This window comes from Esox lucius, chromosome 18 (genome assembly GCF_011004845.1).
Source record: "Esox lucius isolate fEsoLuc1 chromosome 18, fEsoLuc1.pri, whole genome shotgun sequence".
NCBI lineage: Eukaryota > Metazoa > Chordata > Actinopteri > Esociformes > Esocidae > Esox > Esox lucius.
The window spans coordinates 4,827,728-4,852,910 of record NC_047586.1 but is presented as its reverse complement, the minus strand read 5'-3'; the positions used below and the strand labels follow the sequence as shown (position 1 = coordinate 4,852,910).

At 46.1% G+C, this 25,183-nt stretch overlaps 1 protein-coding gene across 9 annotated transcripts; it reads right to left on the bottom strand.

Moving 5' to 3' along the window:
• Nucleotides 1-2,032: 2,032 nt before the first annotated feature.
• rab3ip (RAB3A interacting protein (rabin3)) lies at nt 2,033-24,710 on the bottom strand. Of its 9 annotated transcripts, none has more exons than XM_010892024.5 (13): nt 24,478-24,710; nt 15,149-15,273; nt 14,135-14,269; nt 13,735-13,878; nt 13,065-13,257; nt 8,970-9,065; nt 8,511-8,588; nt 7,109-7,312; nt 6,128-6,256; nt 5,334-5,446; nt 4,124-4,223; nt 3,885-3,954; nt 2,036-3,468 (listed from the first exon to the last, which is right to left on the bottom strand). In XM_010892024.5, the coding sequence occupies exons 3-13, from the start codon at nt 14,236-14,238 to the stop codon at nt 3,386-3,388; spliced, it is 1,314 nt and encodes a 437-aa protein (XP_010890326.1). In that variant the 5' UTR covers nt 14,239-14,269; nt 15,149-15,273; nt 24,478-24,710; the 3' UTR covers nt 2,036-3,385. The 9 variants fall into 9 exon arrangements, with proteins under 9 accessions (XP_028970447.1, XP_010890332.1, XP_010890326.1 ...); XM_034287855.1 differs by lacking the exon at nt 24,478-24,710 and adding an exon at nt 15,936-16,501; XM_010892026.5 differs by lacking the exon at nt 24,478-24,710 and adding an exon at nt 15,967-16,501.
• Between the last annotated feature and the right edge of the window lie 473 nt (nt 24,711-25,183).

Genomic DNA, 25,183 nt, shown 5'->3' with positions numbered 1-25,183 from the left:
AAAGGGGGTCAAACACAGTATTAGTATGGTGTTCCTAATAATCCTTTAGGTGAGTGTATATCAGTCTGTGCATAGGCGCCGATACCGTGGGTGCTCCGGGGCTCGAGCACCCACGGAAAATAGCGAGCACCCACGAAAAAATAAATATATATAAATGGCGTGCGCCTATGAGCACCCACGGAGGAAAACATAAATCGGCGCCTATGAGTCTGTGTGTAATGAATTAATATAATATACAAGTTTCACTTTTTGAATGGAATTACTGAAATGAATCAACTTTTTGATGTTATTAAAATGTTATGACCAGCACCTGTAAACACGTGTCAGACTTCCTATAGGTTTAGGATGGATTGCAGAATTCCGACCAGGTGATTTAGCAGCCAGTGAATGAGGCCCAGTCCACACTGATCCCTTGAGGAAAAGAACCAATGAAATGGGCGTATTGCCTAATACTTCTGTCGCTTGTTAAGGATTAAAATGACCGCAACCTGACCGATCTAAAACAAATCACCTTTTATCAGAAATAATGATTTATTTGTAGATTAGTCAAAATTTACATCACAAATGTTATCCTATCGAACAAGGCCTTTGCCTAGGAAATCTGATGGGCATTTTCTGGTTAGGAATGTGTTAACTCCACACCAACTACGGATTGAATGCATAGACAGTATGATTGAATGTCAGATAAGGACCCTTAAGAAAAACATCTGTGACCCAATGTACCAGGACAACACTCCCTCCTACATAATACTAACAGCAAGTCTGCTCTGTTTATACTCGTCAGGACACAACAAATCCTGACTATGCCAACACCATGACGCAACAGGATTGGGGATTCATCAGACCTGGCACGGCGGTGGATTTCTACTCCTCCGTTGTCCCCAGGGTTGTTGAATGGGTGTCCAGTGAAGCAGTCTCTTCTCGTGCACGACAGGAAACCCGGCCGTGATCGTCTCCCTGACTCGGGAAGACACGATCGGTGTCTACACCAATCGACGCTACAGGCGCCAGGATTTTTTGACTTGTGAAGCTAAAACGGTGGCACTGATTATTGACAACGGTTGCTCGACCCATGGCGTCTTCTTCAGAGGCTGTTGGTCAAGGGACGACTGTTGGCTCAGGTAATGAGACGAGCGCACCGCTCCGGCCTGGTACCGCCTACACCACGTAGTCCTTAGCCTTTGAAGGGTTAGTAACGGCCCTGGGTGTATGGCTCATACCATTGTCCTTGTTTTAAATGCAGATCACATTCATTAACACTAGGCCTATTAGAGTATCTCAGTTGACATTGATTAGCACTATTAAGAATATCTGGGTTGACAGTAACACCAAAGAATCTCGGTCCACATTAACTAACACTGCCATAATACTTTGGCCCACATTGACTAACACTGCCAGAGCATCCAGGCCCACACTGACTAACACTGCTTGGTGTATGTCATTCCACATTCTACTCCATGGATACTGGATGGAGTAGAGCTATCAGGTCTGGTCCAGGTCTTTTATGTGGCCCTTTATGCAATAAATGTGTGATGTTTACAAACTGTTCTATATGCAGAATTGTCCTGTGCAAAATAATGCTGTTTACTGAGCAAACTGATGTACCCTGTGATTGTGGCAGCTGCAAACAGACTGAAAACAGTAATGTCTTTAAAGCTATAAATGATGGAGTCCTTCAGCTCCCTACGAAGCAAATTGCAAAAAAGCATCCCTCTACCAATACCATGCTTGGCCTTTGAGATGGGGGTCATTACTGTGGAATGCGGTGTTTCGTTTTCACCAGACCTAACGTGGTCCACGCGGTTCAAAATGTTTCCCAGAATGCACCTGAGCGCATCCCGGTTAGACTCTAGGAAGTGGGAGCATTCTGATGAAAAAGCAGCGGGCCGGATTGGACCAATGACCTCACCGGGACACGACATGGAGCTCAGTGAGTGGCGTGGTTCCCTGGTTTGTCCCTGGTCTTAGAAGACCGTCGGCCTTGGGCTAGAAGAAGTACATTCAGGCTGAAGGCATCTACAGATGAGACAGAAAACGATTCCAGAGGTATACCTTTTTTTTTTTTTATTGAGTGTGTTTCAGAAAGGCACTAAAATAAAGTGAGGAAAGCTTGATGGAGCTGGAAGGCCAGACTGAGGGACGGAGGGATCAACGGAGGGAAATAAAACCTAGAGTCTGAAGACTGACACATACACACACAGAGCTCACGCCACACACTCGCACACACACCACGACACGGCAAAACACTTCTAACTACCGGTTGGTTTTGGGGTGGGGGGTTCCCTCTTCTTCATGGATATGTTCCCCCCCCATACCTTCAAAATGTACAGAATACCCAGAAGTCCTTTAATTGGAAAGAATGACAAATGATTATCATCAACCACTCCCACAGAGGCACCGTTCAGAGATTGGACATCATATAGGAAAAGAGTCGCAGAAGAGCTCATTCCACATTTCTGACACACAGCAATGGAATCTAGTCGAGTTAAAATACAGCATTGTGGGTTATGTCCTCTGTGTGTGTGTGTGTGTTGGAGATGGATAAGATGACCACTGATGCATGTATGGAAAGGAAAGCAGACCCCCGGCATGTATCCCAAACAGCAGCCTATTCCCCATGTAGTGCACTACTTTAGATCAGGGCCCATAGGGGTTTAGGGTGCCATTTGTGACCCTCAGTCCCCACGTTGACAGCACTCGTGCTCCGTTGTAAATTCCGTGCTAGAAATGGGTGTCAGCACTCCTGTTCTAAGCCCCGCAGGAATCACACTGGATTCTGAATAACTACGCCCTCTCACACATACACGCATGGACCAGTCTACCAGTCAGTCAGCGTCCACCACACACAGCATCTTTAATGCCATCAGGGGGGAAAAAGGCCCTGGTTCCTTTCAACAGCTGAGGTGAGGCGTCGCAACAGCCAAGGTTTGTCATCGACTGATAAATTGATTTAACATTCTGGCGGTTTGCGCATCCCCTGGTCGTTATCTAAGCTTTGGAACATGGCCAGTGTACTGAGCATGCATTCTAAGCTGTACGCTAGCCGGATCGGAACCTTTCAGCCTCACACACCAATCAGAAGTCAGGAGAGGATGGGAGGAGCCTCCTGACATGAGATCTCCAGCCTAACACACCTATCAGAAGACAGAAGAGGATGGGAGGAGTTTCCTAAAATCAGATCTCCAGCCTCACACACCAATCAGAAGACAGGAGAGGATGGGAGGAGTCTCCTGAAATGAGATGTGACTGAGGAAGAGGGTGAGCAATGAGAAGTATTTGGGACGGTCCTTTTGGGGAGGAAGGTGGGTAGACAGATTGGAGAGCTCTCCAGTGATAGGTTTAGATTGAGACACGCCTCCCTCTGTTCTGAACCGTGATTGGTTGGTCACAGTTCTTCCTTGTAGTAGCCCAGCTTAGCAAAACTCATCTCTCTTCTCAGCTGCATCACCTCCCAGAACATTTGTTCCGCTAGGGAAAGGAGAACAGGGAGAGAACATACAAAGTTAACAATTTCATTGATGAGATAGTTGAGGGGCTGTTAACCTTCATAACAACTCAAATTCTGTGTGCGTGTGTGAGTGTTTGTGTGTGAGTGAGAGTGAGTGAGTGAACCTAGAGAATATACAGGATTCTGATTATAAACAGGGGCATTACTTTCATCTAGAAGAATGCTCTTCCATTCAGGTGCACTGATGGAAGAGCAACATGTCTGCTCCAAGGTGCGTACTAATACCAACTCGGCAGCCGTCTGTCATGGCAGAGGAACCCGGCTTTACCGAACACATGGAGCCCTGTAAGTCCACTACCTTCAGCACAGGAGACACTTCAAGGTCGCGGTCAACAAGACAAGCGGACAGTTAAAGGTTAAGTACTCTTCAGCTCACCGTCCTGCTGCTTGACCAGTCCCTGGTTTATGTAACGAATATAGGTGAAGAAGTTGCAAACAGACGTGATCTGGTGAGAGAGAGTGAGAAAGTGAGGGAAGACAGGGAGGGAGGGAGAGCCAGATGGAGAGACAAGAGAAGATCCTGATTAATATCACACATTCAGACTAGACCGTAAACCTCTCTGCTCCTTGCTCATAAAGTGACACAGTGATTACACCACGGCAACCACTACTCACCCTGTACCGGCAGAAAGGAGACACGTAGAAAGAGTTGCTGGAATCACCAAACTTGATTCTGTGCTTGCAGGTTTTGGTCTGGCCACTAAGGGCGCACTTTCTGTCAGGGGGGGATCAGAGGGGTTGTGGTTGGAAAGGAAAGAAACGTGTGAATGACCCAGAAAGCCCTCAGTGTCTGACAGTAGAACGCCAAATCCTCTAACCTGACTGGAGTGCCTATGCTGAGAGGGATGCAGAGAGAGGGATGGAGGGAGATGGATGACGAGAGCTGTGCGGATGGAAGAAAAGGAGCGCGAGGAAGATGACGACTAACGTGGTTATCTCGGAGCTTCGACCACTAGGCGGAAACCCGTGTGAACGACGGGGGGGGGGGGTTTGAGAACATAAAAGAGAGAAATAAAGAGATGGAGAATTTATGAGAAAGAATAAGTCAGCCAAGCAAATGCATTACTGAAGTGTTTGTGGATGGTGAGAAGCGCAGAAGAAGAAGCCAAACAAAGCAGGATGGGGAAATTGCAATTGAATTGATGGGGAGTGTGGGGAAAAGGGATAAAGTGAGTGAGAAAGAGAGTGAGAAAGAGAGTGCGTGAATCAGAATAAATGAGGTCTAAGTAGAAACATCATATTCCCCTCACATCCTGAGAACGACAGAGAACCAGACAGCTTCATCATTCCACAAATTCTCTCTGCCTCCTCACAATTTGGCCAAATAACTTTGAACCTGACTGCCGAAATGTGCCAACCATTTTTAGATCCAATATCCTGACCAAGGCCAAGGTTTTAAGAGACACTATTACAAAGTAAATTGACAGCGATGGATTCTGATTGGCTATGGGTTAATTAAAATAGCCGTTTCGGTTTACAATAATTCTCCTAAGCACCCTAGAGATTGGTTTTTGATATTCCGCCCAGAGAAAAAAAAAGGCATTTGGACAGAGCGAGAGCATCAGCAAGTTGTTACTATCTGTCTTAGGTACACACAGAGAACAGTACTGAAGAATAGTAACGGTATAGTGATGAATGGCTCCTCTTTCTCCTTGTAGCCTTGACAGATTCTGCCTGACCCATCTTTATCTAGTTCAATAAAGATACTACACATTAACTAAGAGGGCCCGCGTGGCTCCAGCCAAGGCCTGCCCCCGGACAATGCTACCCGACGAAATAACATTAAATCCGGGTGAAACACTGAGCATCTGTGGCCTCTACTCACTTTGGTCCTCCACACTCCACCGCTGAGGCCTTGACGACCGGCAGCGGCTGGAAGCCGACCGGCTCCACACTGAGGGTGTTTCTCTCTACAGCCTCCAAGATGGCCGACCCCAGCTAGAGTAGAGGTCAGGGGTTAGACGTTACGGGTCAGGGTAAAAGTGCTGTAAACAGCTGAGCTATTTCGATTTTATACAGTAACGAAATGCACACCATGCATTAGATATTGCACAGCTCCACCACAACTGAAATTCTTGTGGGACTCGAGACAAGTAGCCTAGGGGTTAGAGCATCTGACCAAAAACCAAACGGTTGCAGGATCGAATCCCCTAGACGGCAAAAATGTATTGTTCTACCATTGACCAAGAACGTTAAACCTAAGCTCCAGTAAGTCACTCTGGATAAAGGTGTGTGCAAAAGAATTAGAATCTAAACAAAAGAAATTGATCTGAGCAGCACCTCAATCCTACCACAGGAGGGCAGTCTGACAGTGCAGCCTATTTTGAGTGCTTTCAGAATAATAAAGCCATGTTATTTCTGCCAATCCAGGACATTAGGAGTTAAAAAAAGCATTCAAATATTCAAATAACGATAAACCAGCATACAAATAACCATAGACCAGTATATAAATAACTATAGACCAGCATATAAACTACTACAGACCAGCAAACAGATGTCTGTAGACCTACATACAGATATCCATATCTAGGCTGACACCTAAAGGTAAGGCAGAGTTAGATGGGCTGTTGACATCCAGGAATCATCTCTTTGTGTGTGTGTGTGTGTGTGTGTGTGTACCTCACTCTTGGAGAAGGTGAGGCAGGGGTAGATGTCCTCCCTGTACACTCTCTCCAGGAAGGAGCTGGTCTTGTCCAGACTAGGATCCTCCTTCCATACCTTAAACTCACTGAACAGCTGGCTGTCCACCTAAGAGGAGCAGGAAGAGGAGGTGTGTGAAATAAAATATATTTTAACATCACAAACACACACTTCAACCTCCAGAAGGACCCGGTTGGAGTAACGGATTATTTACTGCACTCGCAGCTCTCCATTTCACTGGTGTTCAAAGAGACTTCCAGCTGATCATCACCGCAGTGGGGGGGGGGGCGGGGTCACAGAATAACAACAGCCAATAAAGCAGGAAACAGCGTTGACATAAAAGTCTCCCATAAGGTACATAACATTTAACTCCACATTTTCAGAGCGGTCTAAAACAATATGGCCGCCATTGCCAGTGAGCTTCACTAAATGTCCACCTGTTGACCAAACAAAACACACATTTCTGAGATTATCTGGACTTATACCTGAATGCACAAGCAATATTTCCCCAGTCTTTGTCAAACAGTATAGGAGACATAGACACATGGTCCTTATAGTGCCACCATGTGTTCAACCTGATCAAGTTTACACACACAATGTCATACCAGAGGGGTGAATGTGCTCACCAAGTTTAATTAATATCCAGACACCTACGCGTCATTTATAGGCATTTGTGTGTTAGACCCCACGCTGCTGAAACATTGAAAAGGCTTATCATGCCAGTGGGACTGACTGGATTTGCAACAGGAAGTAGTGAAGAGGAAGATTTGAGGGAGACAGACAAAGGGAGAGAGGGAGGAGAAATGCAGCCGTAAGAATGACAGACGTGGTAGCTGGAACAATAAATCACGTACACCACCATTCAAAGGTTTGGGGTCCCCCCCATAAATAGGCCTATTTCAAATGTTTTGGGGTCCCCCCCAATAAAAAGGCCCATTTCAGTATGTGAGAGGCTCCAACCTCTCGGCAGTCGCGTACGATGGGCTGTGTGGCGCTAAGGTCCTGCCCGCTGCCCAACATGGCACTGCTGGTGCTCTTGTTTCGGCCGTGCCCCTTCTTGAAGGCGGCCTTGGCGCCCCCGGGCAGGTCATGGCAGGGCGAGGTGGGGGACGTGGACAGGACCAAAGTCTTCAGGGCTGCCACCTCCGCCTGGAGCACATCAATCTGGGGCAGAAGAGTGGATGGAGCAGGGAGACCGGGTTATATTATGGGAGACCAGGTGAAACCAGGGTTTTTGTCTGAGCTTTCAAGGACAAAGTCATAGTCGCTAATCACCCCAACCACTCAACCAGCTAGAGCCAAATTCATAGAAAGATTACGATTTCAAGATGTGCTAGACGCCCTGCCTCTCCATTTCTCCTCGTTACCTCACACAAGCAATGTTCTATGAAGGACACGTCACATTGAGTTGACTGAGAAAAGTAAGCGCATTCTTTCAGATTACTGCTGTGAGACGCCAATTATGTTTGCAGACAGCCACACACATCTCATAATGTCTGGTCCAGGAATTTATTCAGTTGGTTCAATTGTGTCTTTACCGACCAAGGTCGATTATGAAAAGCACCATGTCTTCCACCACAGCAGCCCAGGAACACGGTTCTCACCCACTAATACCCAATGCCAGCCTCACAGACCCTTTCACATTAGTTGGGTTGCAGAAGTTGCGGAACGTTCAATAAATTCTTGGGTTTTCCTTGAATCCTGGTTGGAGGTTTCTGGAATGAGCAGGGAATCCAAGAAACACCAGCAGGGATTTCTGGGAAACCAAGAAATCTCTATAAAGATCCTGGATATTTGCCACCAAGTCGGGCCTCACTGTCACGGCCTTCAGTCACTGCACTAATCCAAGCTGATGTTGCTACAGTGAGCTACAGTTTCAGACATTTCTATCTGGGCTAAACTGGCAATCGGGCCACTAGTGCAAATGACAAACGGGTTGGTCTATCGGTCAACCGTACAACTTACGCTTTATTTTTGTAATTGACGTCCTAATTATAGATTAAAATATACGGCATAGGGGGCTACGAGGAACAAGAACACTCACCTGCGCCAACCATTTATTATAGGCTAACACTTCCTGATCTTTTGAAAACATTACTTTGGGATTTCTGGTCCAATAGACGGACGAGAAAGGTGCCTGTGGTGAAGAGCACTTGTCAATCAGCTAGCACGTGGCCTTGCATGTGCACCCTCCTTGTGGCATACAGAGTGCTCATTAGGAGACCATTACACCAGAGAGGGTCCGCTACTCCATCTGACTCCATTTTGGATGGGGAATGGTTGTGTGTGTGTGTGTGTTTTTGTTTGTTTGTGTGCGTGCGCGTGTGTTATTATGGCGTGCGTTCGTTCGTTCAGTCCTCACCTTCCCGTGTGCTTCCTTCAGCTGCTTCTCTGCTGTGGACTGCTTGATGTTAGCCTCACGGACCATCTTGTGAGCTTCCTGTAAGAAGGCACAGATGTTAGACCCACAATGCATCAGTTATCACCCTGATTGCTAACCGCAAAATAATCCTCACACGACACACCAAAGGAGAGAACCCTGAAACCTAACGTAAGCCAAGAAAATCCCAGTCTTTCACAGACAGACACAGGCACCCGCAGAAAAAAAACGGAGCTGAGGGTTACTGTGTCTACAAACAATTGTATTTATTTTTTAAATAAATAAATTGGGGCGATAGGAAGACAGATAGAGAGGGTGAGGTAAAGGTGGGTAATTGTTTAACTCGCTACATAAGAGAATAGAGGAGAGAAGCCAGACACGTTCATCACAAGGAAGGAAGCTGAGTGTTTCTGGAGGGATGAATTAGCTGGACAGACCAACCTCAAACAGGCTAGCAGTCAGCTCCTCCAGCTCCTGTCCCAGTTGGTCCCTGATTTTAGAAAGCCTTTCACACTCTTCGTCTTTTAACTTAAGATCCTTCAGAAATGAAAAAACGAAATGAAAAACACAAACAAAAAAAATGATGAACAAATGAGGTAGTAATAATGACGTAGTAATAATAATAATAATGATGAAACAATTAAAACAAACGGGGGGATCTGATAGGTTTTTCTAAAGCTGAAATAATGAGTAAACAATAACAGGCATTTTCTGCTCAATGTAACATGGTACACAGCCAGAACGCACAGGCATCACAATTCAGTTGATTTTCTACACCGCTCCTGTTTTTTTTTACCAATCAGATCTGCTCTGAAAGAAAATGGAATGGAAAGATGTCTTAGGAAATAAACAGAAATGAGCTGCCAGTGTAGAACCAGCCTAAATGTGTGTGAATGTTCTAAGAGTGTGTGTAGACCGGCATGCACAGTACGCACACAGACAGACCCAGACAGACAGAGAGGGGCAATGTTTCACTCACAAAAATCCAATGTTATCCCTACATTCAACAATACGGCCCTGTACCAAAAAAAAGGCACTTCGTATGAAAATACTGAACGACGATCTGGGAAGAGGCACGCGATCTGTTGTTGGGAAACGGGATTAAAAGTAAACATCTACGAAACGAACACATACATGGTTAGTTTCTCAAACGAACACGGGTACACCGAGAATAACACGAAGCAGCGGCAGTTATACACACGCAGACTGTATTTAAACAGGACTCGAACGCAAACACACACACTTTATTAGTGCACTCCGGGGGCAAGGCGAGACGTCGCGAAACCCTTTCGGCACACCCAGTACTTAAATAAGGCGGACAAGACATATCAGAATCCTCTGCGTCCCTGGGCCGAGACGACACAGCCGCTTCTCTACCAGGTACAGCAGGCTAGCCTGCAGGGCAAACATCTCTACAGTTGAGTGGCGATAAGATACTTGTTTTTTTTACTACTTCTCGGCTGCATACGGACAAGAGAGAGCCATGGGAAAAATAAGGTTTTAATTAGTCGTGGAAATATCGCTCCTGAAAAGGTATTGGAAATTGAACATAACAAAATAAAAATAGAAATAAAAGTAACCATCTACTTGTTCATCTAGTTAGATTTGCAGCATTCTACACAATTATTCAGATATGATAAACAGACAGTCATTTGCATCGACTGAGGTCTTTTAATTTTGACCAGACAGACAGAAAAACAGACAGACATACAGATAGAGAGACAGGGCTTGGCAATGGATGGAGATGTTTTGGGGGAGGGACAGAAAGAATGGGGTATATAAAAGGAGAGGCATGGAGATGTGGGGGAGAAGGAGGTGGGGGAGGTATAGAGAAGTGTTCAATACAGGGAGATGTGGAAGGAGGCGGGCGGGAGTTAGGAGCTCTCCCTGCCTAGCTATGACAGATTTGTCCAGGATGTAGCGTCTGAGCTGTTAAGATATAAGAGGGATTAAACCCCCCCCCCATTGATATATAAAAGTCTGCGCTGCTTTTCACGTTTATTTATGGTAGTACAATTCCCCAGTCTCCGTGCATTAAGATAAAGACAAGGCCATAAATTGAGACAAAATATTAACACAGTTTCAGAGTCTGGCCTCACTCTGCAATACCTCCTCTTCATTCAGTCCATCCTCATCCCACAGCTGTTTAAATCTGGCCTGAAAGGCCCGAGCAGGTTTTCATTAGGCCTGTCACGATTAGATCGAGGAACTCAATTAAATGTGTAAAAAAATAAATAACGAAATTACAGTTTACAGCTTCAGGACTTCAATTCATTTTAACCTTACCAACCAGGCAAGAGGATTAAAAGACCATTCTTAATTACAGCAACAACCTGGGGGTAATGTCACAGGGTGGGAGGAGCAATTAGGAATTAGGGTTAACACGCTAATACCTTGACAGTAGGGAAACCAGGGACCTTTCGAACACTACTCAGATCTCCTCACCACTGCGCCATCTTGCAGTTCTAATCATGGTAGTCAACTGTATTTTATAAAGCGCTTTTTGGGCTAGGGAAAACTCCCTAATAGGGTTTAAACTTAGGAAGAAACCTAGAGTGGAACCAAAATCCGAGGGGTGGCCAGTCCTCTTCCGGCAGTGCCGGGTGAAAATGTTAAGATGTACAAATTGTAATAATTAATAAATGCATGAGGGCTTTGAACAGCATCTATAAAAAATAATCCAAGTCAGCCGCATGACCAGGTGGACATGTTGACCAGGTGGACACAATGACCAGGTGGACACAATGACCAGGTGGACACATTGACCAGGTGGACATGTTGAGGACTGTCCTGGTGGTGAGTTGGGGTTAGGGAGCCTAACACAAAACGGTTTACCTCAGCATGACTCTACTGATAAACAAGACCTGCACTCCATTTTCACAGTGGAGTACGAGAGGTTTTGAAAAGTGTTTTTATCAAAGAAATGTGTTGTTACTAAGCAGGGACTGACTCAGACCCAGGACAGCATCTGACTGCAATTAACTACTAAGTAAAAACAACATGTAGACCTGTTTCGCCCCTCTGGGACCCCTTTTCTCCACTTTCTTTGCTTGGCTTCCCCTAATTACTGATTTAAGAAGAAACAAAACAACGGTCAATTGATTACTGGTAACGGCTCATGATTGGCTGATCCCTGTCTCGGCTGAATAGGTCCTTGTATACAGACCAATAGCCATAAACTGATTTAAGACGGGGACAGACGGGTGTTTGTCTGAGCGGATGACTTGGACAACAGTTGTGGGAAAAGAGATAAACAGGACACCACGAAGGGAGAGTCCAGTCAGGGTATTCCAGGGAGAATGACACGCTGCATCCTCTCAGACTAAACATTCAGGGACAGTGCGGAACTGTGATCCTAAATCCATCAGGGGTCAGGGTAAGGTCAACTCCCGTAGGCCAGGAAAGGTCAATAACAACACCTGAGCCCGACTGATTCAACACATCAAACCTCTTTTTGTAGCATGTCTAAACAGTGACTCAGCTCCACTTTATTACTGGCTGTGGTTATAAGATAAACCTTCACTTCCCCAGTACACTGGAGGAGCCTGGGAAAACCTTGTTATAGCAGTAGGGAGCTGGGCGTGTCCTTCTGCTTCACACCCCTCCCCTCTCACTCAGTCACTATTCAACCATTATGGGAAGGAAATATGAATCTGTATAGCCAGTGTGACTGCAGAACTTGTGTGCTAAATGTATGTATGTATGTCTGTATGTATTTGAATGTTTGTCTGTATAAAATCAGTAACTAACTGTTATGCTTTACTGGATTATATATATATTATATATACACACACACACCTCTATATCCATCTATATCTCTATATGTAACTAACTGTTATGCTTTACTGGATTATATATATTATATATACACACACCTCTATATCTATCTATAACTATACCTATATATCTATTCATCTATATATAATGCTTTATTGGACTAACTATGTGAGGAAAGACAGGGGAGAGTATTTTGGCTGAAAGAGCAGTAGGCATTATTCACACCCATTGGGCAGCAGTACATGTGAACTTCGCCCACTGACCTTTGACTCAACCTCCCCAGGCCAATCCAACACACACAAAAATACATGTTAGGAAGCACGAAAGAATAGTTGTGTGGTTGAACATTTTGATCCAAAAAAACATAAGGGGACCATCAAAAATATCTGATGGGAAAAGATGGGATCCAGATTAAACATCAGAGTTGTGCTGGCTGTGTAACAGTAACCATAGAGAACCCAGCGCTCGCTGTGAGGCTCAGCTGGAGTTCTCGTCCATCAGGGATGGCAATAGCTGCTTTCAGGAGCATTGGTTTAAAAATACACATTGGCAAGGGACTTGTAGTGCAATGGGAGACAGCGCGGGCGGCGATTACACATTATTCGCTGCGGCAGAATTCAACATGACTGCTTTGGAAAGAGGAGCAGACGAGCCACATATCTTCTGCATGGAATTCACTCGATTATGAAAAACGTCAAACTAGAAAAGAAAACCAGAGAAAATGTTACTGCACATAATGCCGTGAACGCGGTGTCTCACCCGCTGTGCTTTGACCAGCTCCTCCTTCAGCCTCTCATAACCTTTCTCTCTGACCTCCATCACAGAGGGGCTGCGGAGGTGGGACAGGCCGTCATTGGTCAGACCCGGACACTCCTCCCCTTCCTCTCCAGGCAGGAAGACCCCCTCTGCCGACTCCGCCTCTGACCGTGAGGGGGGCTCCAACCCCGGCACACTGCAAAAGAACCGCGGGTAAACTAGCGTAAGGTGACAGGGAGGGTGGGCTTGCCAGCATAACACACAGGTCAATCTGAAATAAGCCAGCATTAGCCTACTGGGGATTTGTAGCAGAGTATGCGCTACGTTAGCATCCCAATTAGCATCAGAGCGGGCAGATCACCAGTATTTTGAAGGTGCCAATCACAGCTTAGTGGAAGCATTCTCCTGTAACGGATACATTAACTGACTAAAATAAACCACCCCGTGGAGAGCAATGGCACGGAAATTCTGGACCTAATTTCAACCGTTTCCACTCGCTAGGATTACCATATATCATCTAGTATCTGTGGTGACTGGCATGGGCCTGGGATTGTGAACAGAGGCACTCCACCTCCAATTGTTCCCTGGAGGGGCTTATTTCGGACACATTTCAGGGTGCACCTTGACGAACAGAAGCCAGGGCGCCCGGGCGGAATCCAAAGAGGGTACTTACCTTCCATTGTGGGGCTCTTCATTGCCCAGCAGCCGGGGGGCTGAGTAGACAGGCTGGGTGGGGAGCTGGTCGGCTCTCAGAGCGTTGGGGGGGCAGGGACTCGAGCTGAGGGAGGGGGTGCGATAGAGGGCGCTGGGAGGTGTGCTGTGGAGAGGCAGGAGAAGGATTTACAGACCAATTTCACTTGCAGTGCATTACGAGCCATTAAAGGGGTATACGTGCCTTGCTCAAGGACACCATGGCGGGATATGGTATCTAGGATACTGACTGTAGCAACCGCTCTAACTCATTCAGCTAACCGGAGTTTCCCCAGTTACTATTGTAGTAACTGACCTCTAATCTATACCTAGCGACGCTCTGTAACTAATAGCTGGCTAGCCTCTAGCTTATGGCTAGCTACCTGTGGCGGTTGGATCTGGGGTCAGAGGTCAAGCCATGGAGGTCAGGGGTGGTAGGCGATGCCAAGTTGACCTCATGGAAGCCTTCGAGGGGTTCGCTGGCCATGGCCCTTCTGTCACGGTCACCATACACCTCCCTGGGGCGGAGGACACAAAGGAGACAAAAGGGCAGGAGAGAACGGAGGAAAGAAAGTTAGGGATGGAGGAGAGTAATGGAGGACAAACAGAAAGAGAGGATGGACAACAGAAGGGAGGGCAAAAGCGAAAGGAGACAGAAAACAAAGTGATTTAACTATTCCACAGTTAAAACGACTTTGAAAAACACCCTCAGGCCTTACTGCTGACCACTCTCGTTGGAGGATAGACAAGTCAAGATGATCAAAGTCCTCTGTTCTCCACAAGCTCATTAATAAAACAATGTTCATTTTGTAAAAACTCAAGGGTCAGTTTCACCAGCACGTGGATTATGTGGAGTGGAATGTGAGGTAGGGAGATCGCATCCGGGACAGCCAGAAGACACACAAGAGGAAGCTTCCCAGAGGAAGCTGACTAAACATGACAGTCGTCTCTTCAGCCCCGGGCAGGTGAAGAGCAGACAGCCACTCCACTGCGGTCGTCCCTGAGACTAAACCAGGCTAGCCAGACTCAACTGGCGTACCAGATCAAAGAACAGAAATGGAAATAGACAGACCGTCGCCCCAAAGAAAATCTAAAGGCCATTTCCGTCTGGACACAATGTGTAGAATTTTAGGAGCCATTTCATTTTTCTCCACGTCAAAGAAGGATTAGAAAAGTATTACGAGTACCCATGAACCCATGAATATTCACTAAGAATAGCAACGTCACAGTTATCAGAAACACTCCCTCTCAGAGGAAGACAAACGAGTGCTTCTGAAGTTAGTAATCACAGTCACAATAAAAAGCTCTACACAGCTAAGAACCGATTTTACCCAATTCCAATAAACTGGTTCAATAAGCCATTATATTAATTAATTAATTCACAATGTCCAACATACCATTATGATAAATGCGTGTCTTTATTAAAGGTGATTCGGTTGTGGACTTGGCTGTTCTGTCAGGAAGACGTGGGAGTGTTGTCGAAAACGCTGGGTTGAATCAGTCTGCGAAGGCTTCCTTACTCCTGAAAGACAAGACGAGAGGACGAGAAATGACTTGAGGTAGCTACTTGGATGAACAAGTGGGAAACAATTAGGTGACATTTGGATAAGACCTTAATGCCTTGATAACTGAGAGAACCTGGGCGGTTCGTTAAGCAAACACGACTGTCTGTTCCCCATTAAATGCGGTGGACTTTGGGTGGTACAGCTAACTGAGCCACCAAATCCAGCCCTACTGCCCCCATTCTCAAAACGTCAAACATTCCATGAAATACATATACTCCTCTGTTCAAATACGTGTGTGTGTGTGTGTGTGTGTGTATATACACACACATATCACTCCCTCACGTAGTGAGAGGGAAAGTGAGACATTCCATTAACTGCTTTCTTTCTCTCTCTCCCCCTCTCAACCCTCTCCAGAACGCACCAGGACACGCTAATCTCTGAGAGCCCGTTCAACACATCGCTCCCTCCCTCTCTCTCCCTCTCTCTCCCTCCCTCCCTCCCTCTCTCCCTCTCCCTCCCTCCCTCCCTCCCTCTCCCCCTCTCTCCCTCCCTCTCTCTCTCTCTCCACCTCTCACGTTCACACTATGAGTCACATTTTCTTACACTCTCCGGCAGTAAGAACACAAAGACATTCCTCCCAGCACCAGGAATAAACAAAAACACACACACACACACACACTCATCTCATCTCTCCTCTGCTCCCAGCTCACTCTGTGGATCAGTGAACACCACCAGCAACAGCCTCAGAACCCAGCGGTCTGTGGATCAGTGAACACCACCAGCAACAGCCTCAGAACCCAGCGGTCTGTGGAATCAGTGAACACCACCAGCAACAGCCTCAGAACCCAGCGGTCTGTGGAATCAGTGAACACCACCAGCAACAGCCTCAGAACCCAGCGGTCTGTGGATCAGTGAACACCACCAGCAACAGCCTCAGAACCCAGCGGTCTGTGGATCAGTGAACACCACCAGCAACAGCCTCAGAACCCAGCGGTCTGTGGATCAGTGAACACCACCAGCAACAGCCTCAGAACCCAGCGGTCTGTGGAATCAGTCAGTTTCCACAGTCACAGTAGCACCGCCGTGGCTTCCCAGTGTCAGTGGGAACACACTCCACGACGCTCCCCTGGTCAGTCACTCCAGACACACCCGCGCTGACATTCCAAAGGTCAGGCCATCCTCGTGGTTACCAGGACACCAGTCAGACAAGATGTTTGCTATCGCAACAGTGACAGGTTGTCAGGACAACCTAATACAAAATAAACCAGGTGATATCAGTTCTGGGTATTTCTGCAGTGTGTGTGTGTGCTCTGTTGCAGATCCTACATGACAAGAATAGCAGCACACAGCTTGTTGCCTGGACATTCGACAACAAATCCCACAATAGAGACTGGTTCAACTGGATAGCATTGTAGAATGGTAGCTCATTACACTCTAACCCATACATGGGCAAATTTTGATCTGGACACTGACTGCAGTTTCACCGTTTCAGATTTCCACTGATAGTAGGGCTGAACTTTAGCACTGTGCATCACGAAGGTGCCAGGGAAAGAACTGCCAGTGTTCTCGCTCTAACGCCTCAATGGTACAGACCGTGAAGCTAAACAGAAAGCTGTGACTCCAGAATTTCCGTAGCCCAATATTATCATGATGTCATTGAACATGCTCAGATTGGGATATCAATGCATTTTCTGATTGGCGTTAATCAACAAACGCTGCAGAACATCCAATGGAAATAAAATAAACCGCGTGCCGTTCGCATGCGTGATATCAACTTTTGTCCAATTCCTCCCGACGACTCTCATGAGGTTGTCGTTAAATTGCTACTGTGTGCTTTGGGTCGTTCGCCAACGAGTCGGCTCTAAGAGCCGGCTCTTGTAGGTGAACGTTGGGAGCCGGCTCGCATATCAGAAGAGCCGAATCTATAAAATTGAGATACGAATAATCAAACGATTTAAATGAATAGAGTTAACTAATTCAAAGAAGGAAAAAATAAATAAAATAATTTAGACCTAAATGCTCAAGCACACACTCGTTCTGACTGTCTGCTATGACTACCGTAATTACCAGTTTATAGCCGCACCATGTATAAACCGCACCAATGCGCAACTTAAGAGAGAGCCGTGAAAATACTTTTCATCGTATCTATTTTGACACATATTTCATAATCACGGAAAGAGATCGGAGGTCTAATAATCATTAGTCATTTGTTTAAACTTCACAGAAAAATATAGAAATGCATTGAATTACATGCACATTTCTAGTAGGTAATAAAGGGCTGTTCAAAACATAAAAACAAAAATGACATTTGGCATAAAATGGGCAAAGTTGTTGTAGTTTAAAAGTACTAAGGCCCGACCACGCAGGCTGATATTAGTCTTCATTAACATGTTTGAATTCATTCGTTACCGTAAATAACACCTACAATCGTTTGTACAGGCGGTTGGACACTTATCTAAAGCAGCTGGGAAAAATGCTTCCGTAACTAATTACACACCGTCGAAAATCATGGAGGAATTAATAAGTGCATGTTGTGCATACAGTAGAATGTAATAAATATGCATAAAATGACCGTACAGTGCAAACATTTCAATTCCAATAAGTGCTCCCTAATGTCCAAGTTGCCTCTCAAAAATGACTGTCTATGACTGTCTATGACTGTCTATGACTGTCTATGACTGTCTATGACTGTCTATGGGACACCTGGTCACAGTTCACTGGCGCAAAAGCATTCTGATTATGCTGTTTTATTGTATGTGTTTTGAATGGTTAGGTTTATATGCACTTTGTATATATACACATTAAAAAGTTATACTTTAAACACAAATGTTTAACAGCATTATGTTTCATAACAAACCAATGCATTTTGAATACACCGTGGTAAGGTAGTGCATGATTTCATTTAATAAATTTAATTAGAATTGTTTTAACACCAATCATACTCAAACTATCGCAAACTTTTTGAAAAAATTACAAAACATATTTTTCTGAAAGAGCCATTTGGGAGCCAAAGATATGGCTCTTTTTGGTGAGCTGAGCTGAATGAGCCGGCTCACTTGAAAAGAGCCGAAATGCCCATCACTACCCCACAGGTGTACAGGGCTTAAGGGCGTGTTATAGTGACTGACTCAGAGGCACGCACCCCAGCTCACACAGACAGACACAGGTGAGAGGTGCGCTTGTAGGCCAGGTGTACGAGCCGTCCAAGGCCAATAGGGTGTCAGTGTACCGAAAGCACAGATGGTTCCCAGAGGGGGAACAAAAAACGCAACAAGACAACATGAGCCAGCTCCTAAAGCTACCATCACTGGGTCAACAAAGACCACCGGGTCGCTCATACATTATACATCACAGAAGAAGGCCCACAAACAAGCAGATGCTGAGGGGACAGGAACCTAATACCACTGCTAATGTTTTTATTCATTCACTTTTCCTGAATCAGTTGATTCAAACATACTGTTAGAAAGGCTATTTCACAAACAGAATGTGTGCGAGAATCAGTAGAACATTGTCTCACGCAGTTGAATACTTTACTTTTTTTTTAAATCTATTCTTTTATTATTATAATACGGTGCCAGTTATGGCAATCTTGTAAACAGGTATTATTTAAGATATCAGAGAATCAGGTGCATCAACAGATTTCATCCGGCGAAATCTCTACAGAAAGACAATTAGCCGCTGCGCCCCAGTTAGCCCAGGACCAGGCTTAAGGACTCTACACCGTGTCGTTTCACATCGTTTCAAACAGAAGCTGCCCAGTGTCCCAGCCTTCCACAGCCGTCCTCTGACCTCGGCACTGCTTTGAGTGAAAGTGGCTTGGCCCAGCCCCCCCAAGGCCTTCACGTGATCCTAAAACCAGCCTGCTAACTCAGCCAAACCGCCAGTCTTCCCCGGATGAGGATGATTTTGGTAGCATATCTGAGATGGTTTGCGTTGCGCTAACCATGCTGCTCCTTCTCCATCTTCAGCTGACCTCCTCCTCACGTACCTCCCCAGTGGCAGGAAAGACAACAAGCGTCAGTGATCACTTTTCAGCTCTGGTTACATATTTACAAGCGGTTTAAAAAACACAATCTATTCAGAATATTCAGATATCATGTGAAAATATCCTGACACTCTTTGAAAAGTGATATTATTTCGAAATGCCATCTCTTCCACACACCAAGACCCCAGGGAGACGATTCATCAACGCAGTATAGCTGGAATATGCCAAGCTAAGACTGAGACACCTGGCATGATAAACTGTCTGTAGACCCCAGAAGACCAAATCCAGTTCCAGATCACAGACCGAGGTCCAATCAGGTTCCAGATCACAGACCGAGGTCCAATCAGGTCCCAGATCACAGACCGAGGTCCAATCAGGTCCCAGATCACAGACTGAGGTCCAATCAGGTTCCAGACAATGAGCTTAAATCAGTAGGCTGGTTATTGGTTTCATAACAGTTCTCCTTCTCGACATGGTGAGTGAGCAGTCTTGTCGTCGTCTGTTCTATTTCTGACACTGACATGACGGCAATACATCTCTACCCAAAGCGTTCAGCGTACCGCGCCGACAGGAGGCCTCCCCCCCGGCTAACACCCCTCTCCGTTCCCTAGGAAACCGACCCTCAGTAACCCTGGCCCGAGCCGGGCCCTCCACAGCGTAGCGGTTCCCCCGTCCTCTCCGTTCCCTAGGAAACCAACCCACTGTAACCCCACACCAAGTCCATCTGGGCTCAGACAGCAGAGGCTCTGGGCCGGGATCCTCTTACCCCGGCTAGCCAGGCGCTGTCGGGAGGACGGACGGAGTGACAGGCCTCGTCGAGAGTAAAACAACCAGGACCCCCCCCCCCCCCCCCCCCCATGGTCTGTCCTCCGTGTTGTTAGGTCATAACGACTGTGTGATGAGTTGGCCCTCTGAACCTTAGAATGTCAAGCTCCAGGGATCGCTGCGCGTGTGCGCGTCTGACATTCAAGGCACTGAAGTCGCCAGCTACACATCTGAGAATTTAGATTCTACCAGCACTAGTGAGTCGTTGGTGCAGATAATGAGTAGTAATAAGTAGAGGACGTCCACCAGCCGCAGTGAGTTGAATGTGGATCAGGCAGCACGGATCGTTGATATGCAGGCAGCTAAACCATCTCCTCCTCATCAAATATTGAGACTCACCAAAGCACTGCTGTCATGACGTAGTTGTAAATACCTGGTTACACTATCCTCATCAACATCAGTCAGCTCAAAACGTGATTAGTGAGATCGTATATAATATTTTTTAAAGTATATGAAGTAAAGTTAATTTTGATTAACAGAAAGATTTGGAAACTATAACCTGTCATATTAATGCATAATAGTTATATTTCTTGCATCACTACAGTAACTCGGGACAGTTGATATTGAGGTGTGTGTACCGATGTGCGTACTGGGTCTGATTGCACTGCAACCTCAATCAGCAGAAACTCAACGCCATTTCTATGCGTTTCAATAAAACGGCTTTTATTGTGAGCAGACAAAAGATTGAAGTGTCTGGGGTTTGCTTACTGGCGTTGCCACCAGGTGCTATGGTTTGGAGTGAAATAAGCTCAGTGACATTACCTTGCATGAAGAGGGTACAAAAAGAACTGAAAACAGAAAGATGCCAGTCATTTTTATACTTCACTTCTTGACGTGTGACAAATGTGTAATTGACATGTTGTAAAACAACATGAGGTTATAAACGTGTATTGTTTATTTTATAGGCCACAGACACATGGTGGCCAAACATTTGAGTTGATGATGTAGTGTATATGCTAGGTCAAGAGCTAAACACAAAATAGGCCACAAAGAATGCAAAAAAATATAAGGAATGAACAAAATAACTGGTTTGGCTGATGTGGAATCATTTGGAACCTGGGAGCATGAGAGCAAGATGACGTTGCCTGATTGGTCCCAAAACATCACTTTGAGACGTTTCAACACCTTCGTCCAAACAGAACGGAACACTGCTCTGTCAGAACACCCGGATCAGAGACAGCTGTGTTAAACCTGTCAACAATAAAACACTCAAAAGAATGTGTCTTCAAGGCGGGTAGATCTAAATGCAGGCTCCACACACCGGCGCATCTGAAACAGAAGACAACTTCCCGGCCATTCAGACACAACGGAAAGCGCGGGCCGGGTCAGGCTACTGAAACTCCAGCTATGTCCATCTCCCCAGGGAACGAGGCCTACTGATGTCTCTGCTGTGGCCCGTCCGGCTCCAGACAGACACACGGACGGCACTGAGCTCAAGGGCAGCAGCCTAGAACGGCGCAGCCTTTTACTGGGACGCTAACGTTGACACGGCTAGGCTACAGTCGCGCTGACGTTTCCTTTGACTGTATCTCAACGGCGATCACTGTAACATCTCCTCTCCCTGGTGTTTAACTTGGCCCTGAATGAACCGACAGAGCCGCGGTCCGCCTGCCGTCTGAGCTGAACGATTCCCCAGAGTCCCTGACACGCTGTCTGCGAGAGCTAGCCTTTGCCACCTCTAATGCTTTTTTTTTTTTAAATCAACCGTGAAGACAAAATCGTGAACGTTGGCAGGGCCTGAAACATTGTCGCACAGGGCGGTGAAGGGCATGTACACTCCATCCAGGTTGGCCCAACACAGGGCCTTCAGAGGGGGCCCGCAGTGTCTACAGCTGACCTGGATTCTGCCTAAAGACTCCGGTCACTGCCCCTCTGTATTTATGGTCATTTGAACATGGACCAAAAAGGCAGTGCACTCTGATAAACATCCTCCAGCATAGCCAGAAGAGGACCGGACCCCCTCTCAGAATCCGTCTCTTCTCTAGTTTTCTCCGGGAGGTTCCGAGGTACTTCTTCCTGTGCAGGATTTTTTGGACTTGAGACTGGTTGTCTGTGTAAGCACCGTGACACCTGCTGAAGTTTAAAGGGCTTCATGAAATAAGTTTGATTGTCAGACAGAGAGAGTACGCAGGGAGAGAAAGAGACCGGGAGAGAGCACCAGCGTCCACGTAGATTTCCATTAACAGCAGGACGGAACCATTTCTTATTTCAGGTACCAAAGGCATCAGACAGCCTGGCACTTCAACCACCTTACCAGTATGCCAAAGGTTGCTGGATCAAATCCATGGGCAGGCAAGAGGCAACTAACTGTTAAGGTATCGGTCTCCTCTGGACCTGAGACCTAACCCATACACAGAAATCCATGTTAACCTTTCCTTAGCCCTAAACCTAACCCTCATCCCGATCCTAAGCTTAACATCAATAACCTAGAATTTGTCCGACTCTTGCCATAACACTAAACTCTGAACGTAACCAGTAATGCCTAAACCTGAAAGGAACCCCAACCCTAACAGCATGTCCAACAGTATGTTTTTTTCCCTAAACCCTGATCCGGATAATGCATTTTCACTAATGGGGACCAAAACCCTAGGGGGACCAATTGTTTATCTGTGCGGGGACATCTGGTCCACACATGTACACAGACAGGGATTACACACGCACACAGAACTGGAGCAGAAAATGATAGAGAGATTGGTGAGAAAAAGGGAGAGACAGAGAGAGAGGGGAAAGAACGAAGCAAAGAGAGGCAGACACTTCTCTCCCACAGGATGTCTTGATTCCAGTCCAACACGTCTTAACCGGCCGCCTGAAGACTGAAACAAGCCGGCAAGCCTCTCCTGATGTCCAGCCAGGCAGTCAAACGGAACAGATTGTAAGTTATGCAGGCCTGGATTCAAGATCCTGAGAGGGTCCAACAGCCTGTCTCTCCTTTTCCATCAGCACTTCCAGGAACGTTCCCTGTGAAGGTCACAGAGAGCTGCTGGCTAGGCTACAGCCCTGTTCAAGACAAACACCTTTCTAGCGGAAGACCCAGATCTTGAAAGAACCCAAGTCACGACTGAGTGGTCTGACAAGAATGCTGTCAATGCATGCGGGCCCAGCTAGAACCAGCTAGAACCAGCCAGCACAGCAGGACAACGGACAGGCTTCTCTGATTTCTCTCTCAGCAATCAGACAAAGATCCCACATCTCTATATCGTCCCCACCCACAATGCATCAGGGACCATTTGCACAGCAGCAACAATGCTCCCGGCCATACCATTAAACCTTGCTCCGCCCCCTCCCTTGTGTTGTGTCAAGGGTTAACCCGTGACACACATTGGAGAGCAGTGTGATGAATTATGGAGTGGTTAGGTGTCAAGAGAAGCACACGCTGTACAAAGCAACAGTGATGGTCGCGTGCCACTTCCTCGCCATTCACTTGCAATGATAGTGAAAATGGAGGACAACACAACAGCCTTGGCACGATAATGTGAAGCCCACTGAACAGAGGCTTTCCCATGCAGGTCTTCGAAGCAAGACCTCTGTGTTGTGTTTTGTTGTCATGGGGCTGAACAACCCTGTGTCTGCACACTGTGCATGGTCCCTGACAACCTAATTCATTTACCAGTGGACTAATTTATGGCATTGCCATTTCATATTAATGGACCACACTGGAGAGAATGCAGAGTCCGCATCTGGCTAATTGAGTATCAAATGTGAAACGAAGCAGATATGTGAATGATTAATTTGCGTGCCTGCCGCCAATGAAGGTGTTGACCTGACCTACGTCAGGTGACAATTCACGGTATCGTGGATTCCCTCTCTAGCCATCCAGTCCTTTCTCAGCCCATACTGTCTAACCATCCATCTACACTCTCCTCCTGTCCTCGGGTGAGATGTTGTAAGTAGCGAGAGAAATACTATACGTTTATAGCTGCTGCATCGAATGATAAAAATCATATTCAAGACTGAATTGCTGAAACAAGGTCATAATATGCAGAAGGTGTTTCCTTGCAGGCATGGTTTGATTTATTAATGGACGGTTCAATGTCAAATGGCAAAAGTAGTATAACACCGTATATGTTAGAAAATAAAGGTTAGCGCACCACATGTATACATTATTAATTAAAGCTAGCTGCCCGGTGCTAACGCCGCCTCATACTGATTCATTGCCAGTACTGTAGTAACATTATAGGCTATTATTGCATTGATGAAGCAGGTACCTTCAAGTGGGGTTTTAGAACAACGAAATACAACCACGGACAGGCGCTCTTTTGCAACGTTTTGTCACCAGACATCAAGCAACCGGCTGACATTTGAAACGTATCCATATCGTTGATTTAGACGCAATAATACAAGCAAGACAGTAAGTCAGTCGGCCAGCTGGCTTGAGCTTCAGCTAGCCTAGCTGGGCAAGCTGTCAACTCACCCCTTCACCCGTACCGCCGCTGTTTCTGACGAATACAACTGCCGAAAGTGACCACAGTGCATAAACCCAACTGTCACTAGGTGGTCTCGCTCCCTGTCGCCGATAGCCTCCAGTACTGACTTTCATGAAGTGACGGTTTGCATGAAATCATCCATTTAGTAATGCCAGCCGTATCCGATCATCCATTCACCTGCTCCTTTCTTCTCTGGTGATGGGTGGGAACGAAGCATGGGCGTCAACCTGAACCCACAAGCTTAGCGTAGCGCATGCGCAGAGGGCAGGTGCCGTTACTATTGTAGTGTATTCAAATATAGTTGCAATATTTTGTTTTTAAATCCGATTTTTAGATAGCTAACTTGCATGCTGTTTAAACCCCTTGTAGTCCTATGGATTAGTTGTCTATACATCGGCTGCACTCCTGATGATGTAAGATATTGGTTGGCGCTGACTGAAATGATAATGATGACAGATGATGACAGATGCAAACATTCAAGCTGGTGGATCCATACATTTCTGAAAGCTGCTTGTTCATGCTCTATCCATTATTTGAACTGCAGCGCCGCCCACTGGACAATTTTGCACAAACGTAAATCTCGCTTATTAATAATATTGTTATAGCCTATATACAACGCAAATGAGTTAATCTAGGGAGCATTCAAGAAAGTAATAAGGAATTTTACCTGACCTGCGTTTTTGCCATTGCAAT

Bases quoted from the DNA above. Each gene is read 5' to 3' on its own strand.
- rab3ip (XM_010892024.5), bottom strand. From the start codon at position 14,238: ATGGCCAGCGAACCCCTCGAAGGCTTCCATGAGGTCAACTTGGCATCG. The intron at 9,066-13,064 runs GTGAGACACCGC...TCATTTCTGAAG, and splicing joins AGCTGGTCAAAGCACAGCGG to GATCTTAAGTTAAAAGACGA. The intron at 3,955-4,123 runs GTGAGTAGTGGT...CTCTCTCACCAG, and splicing joins CTCCTTTCTGCCGGTACAGG to ATCACGTCTGTTTGCAACTT.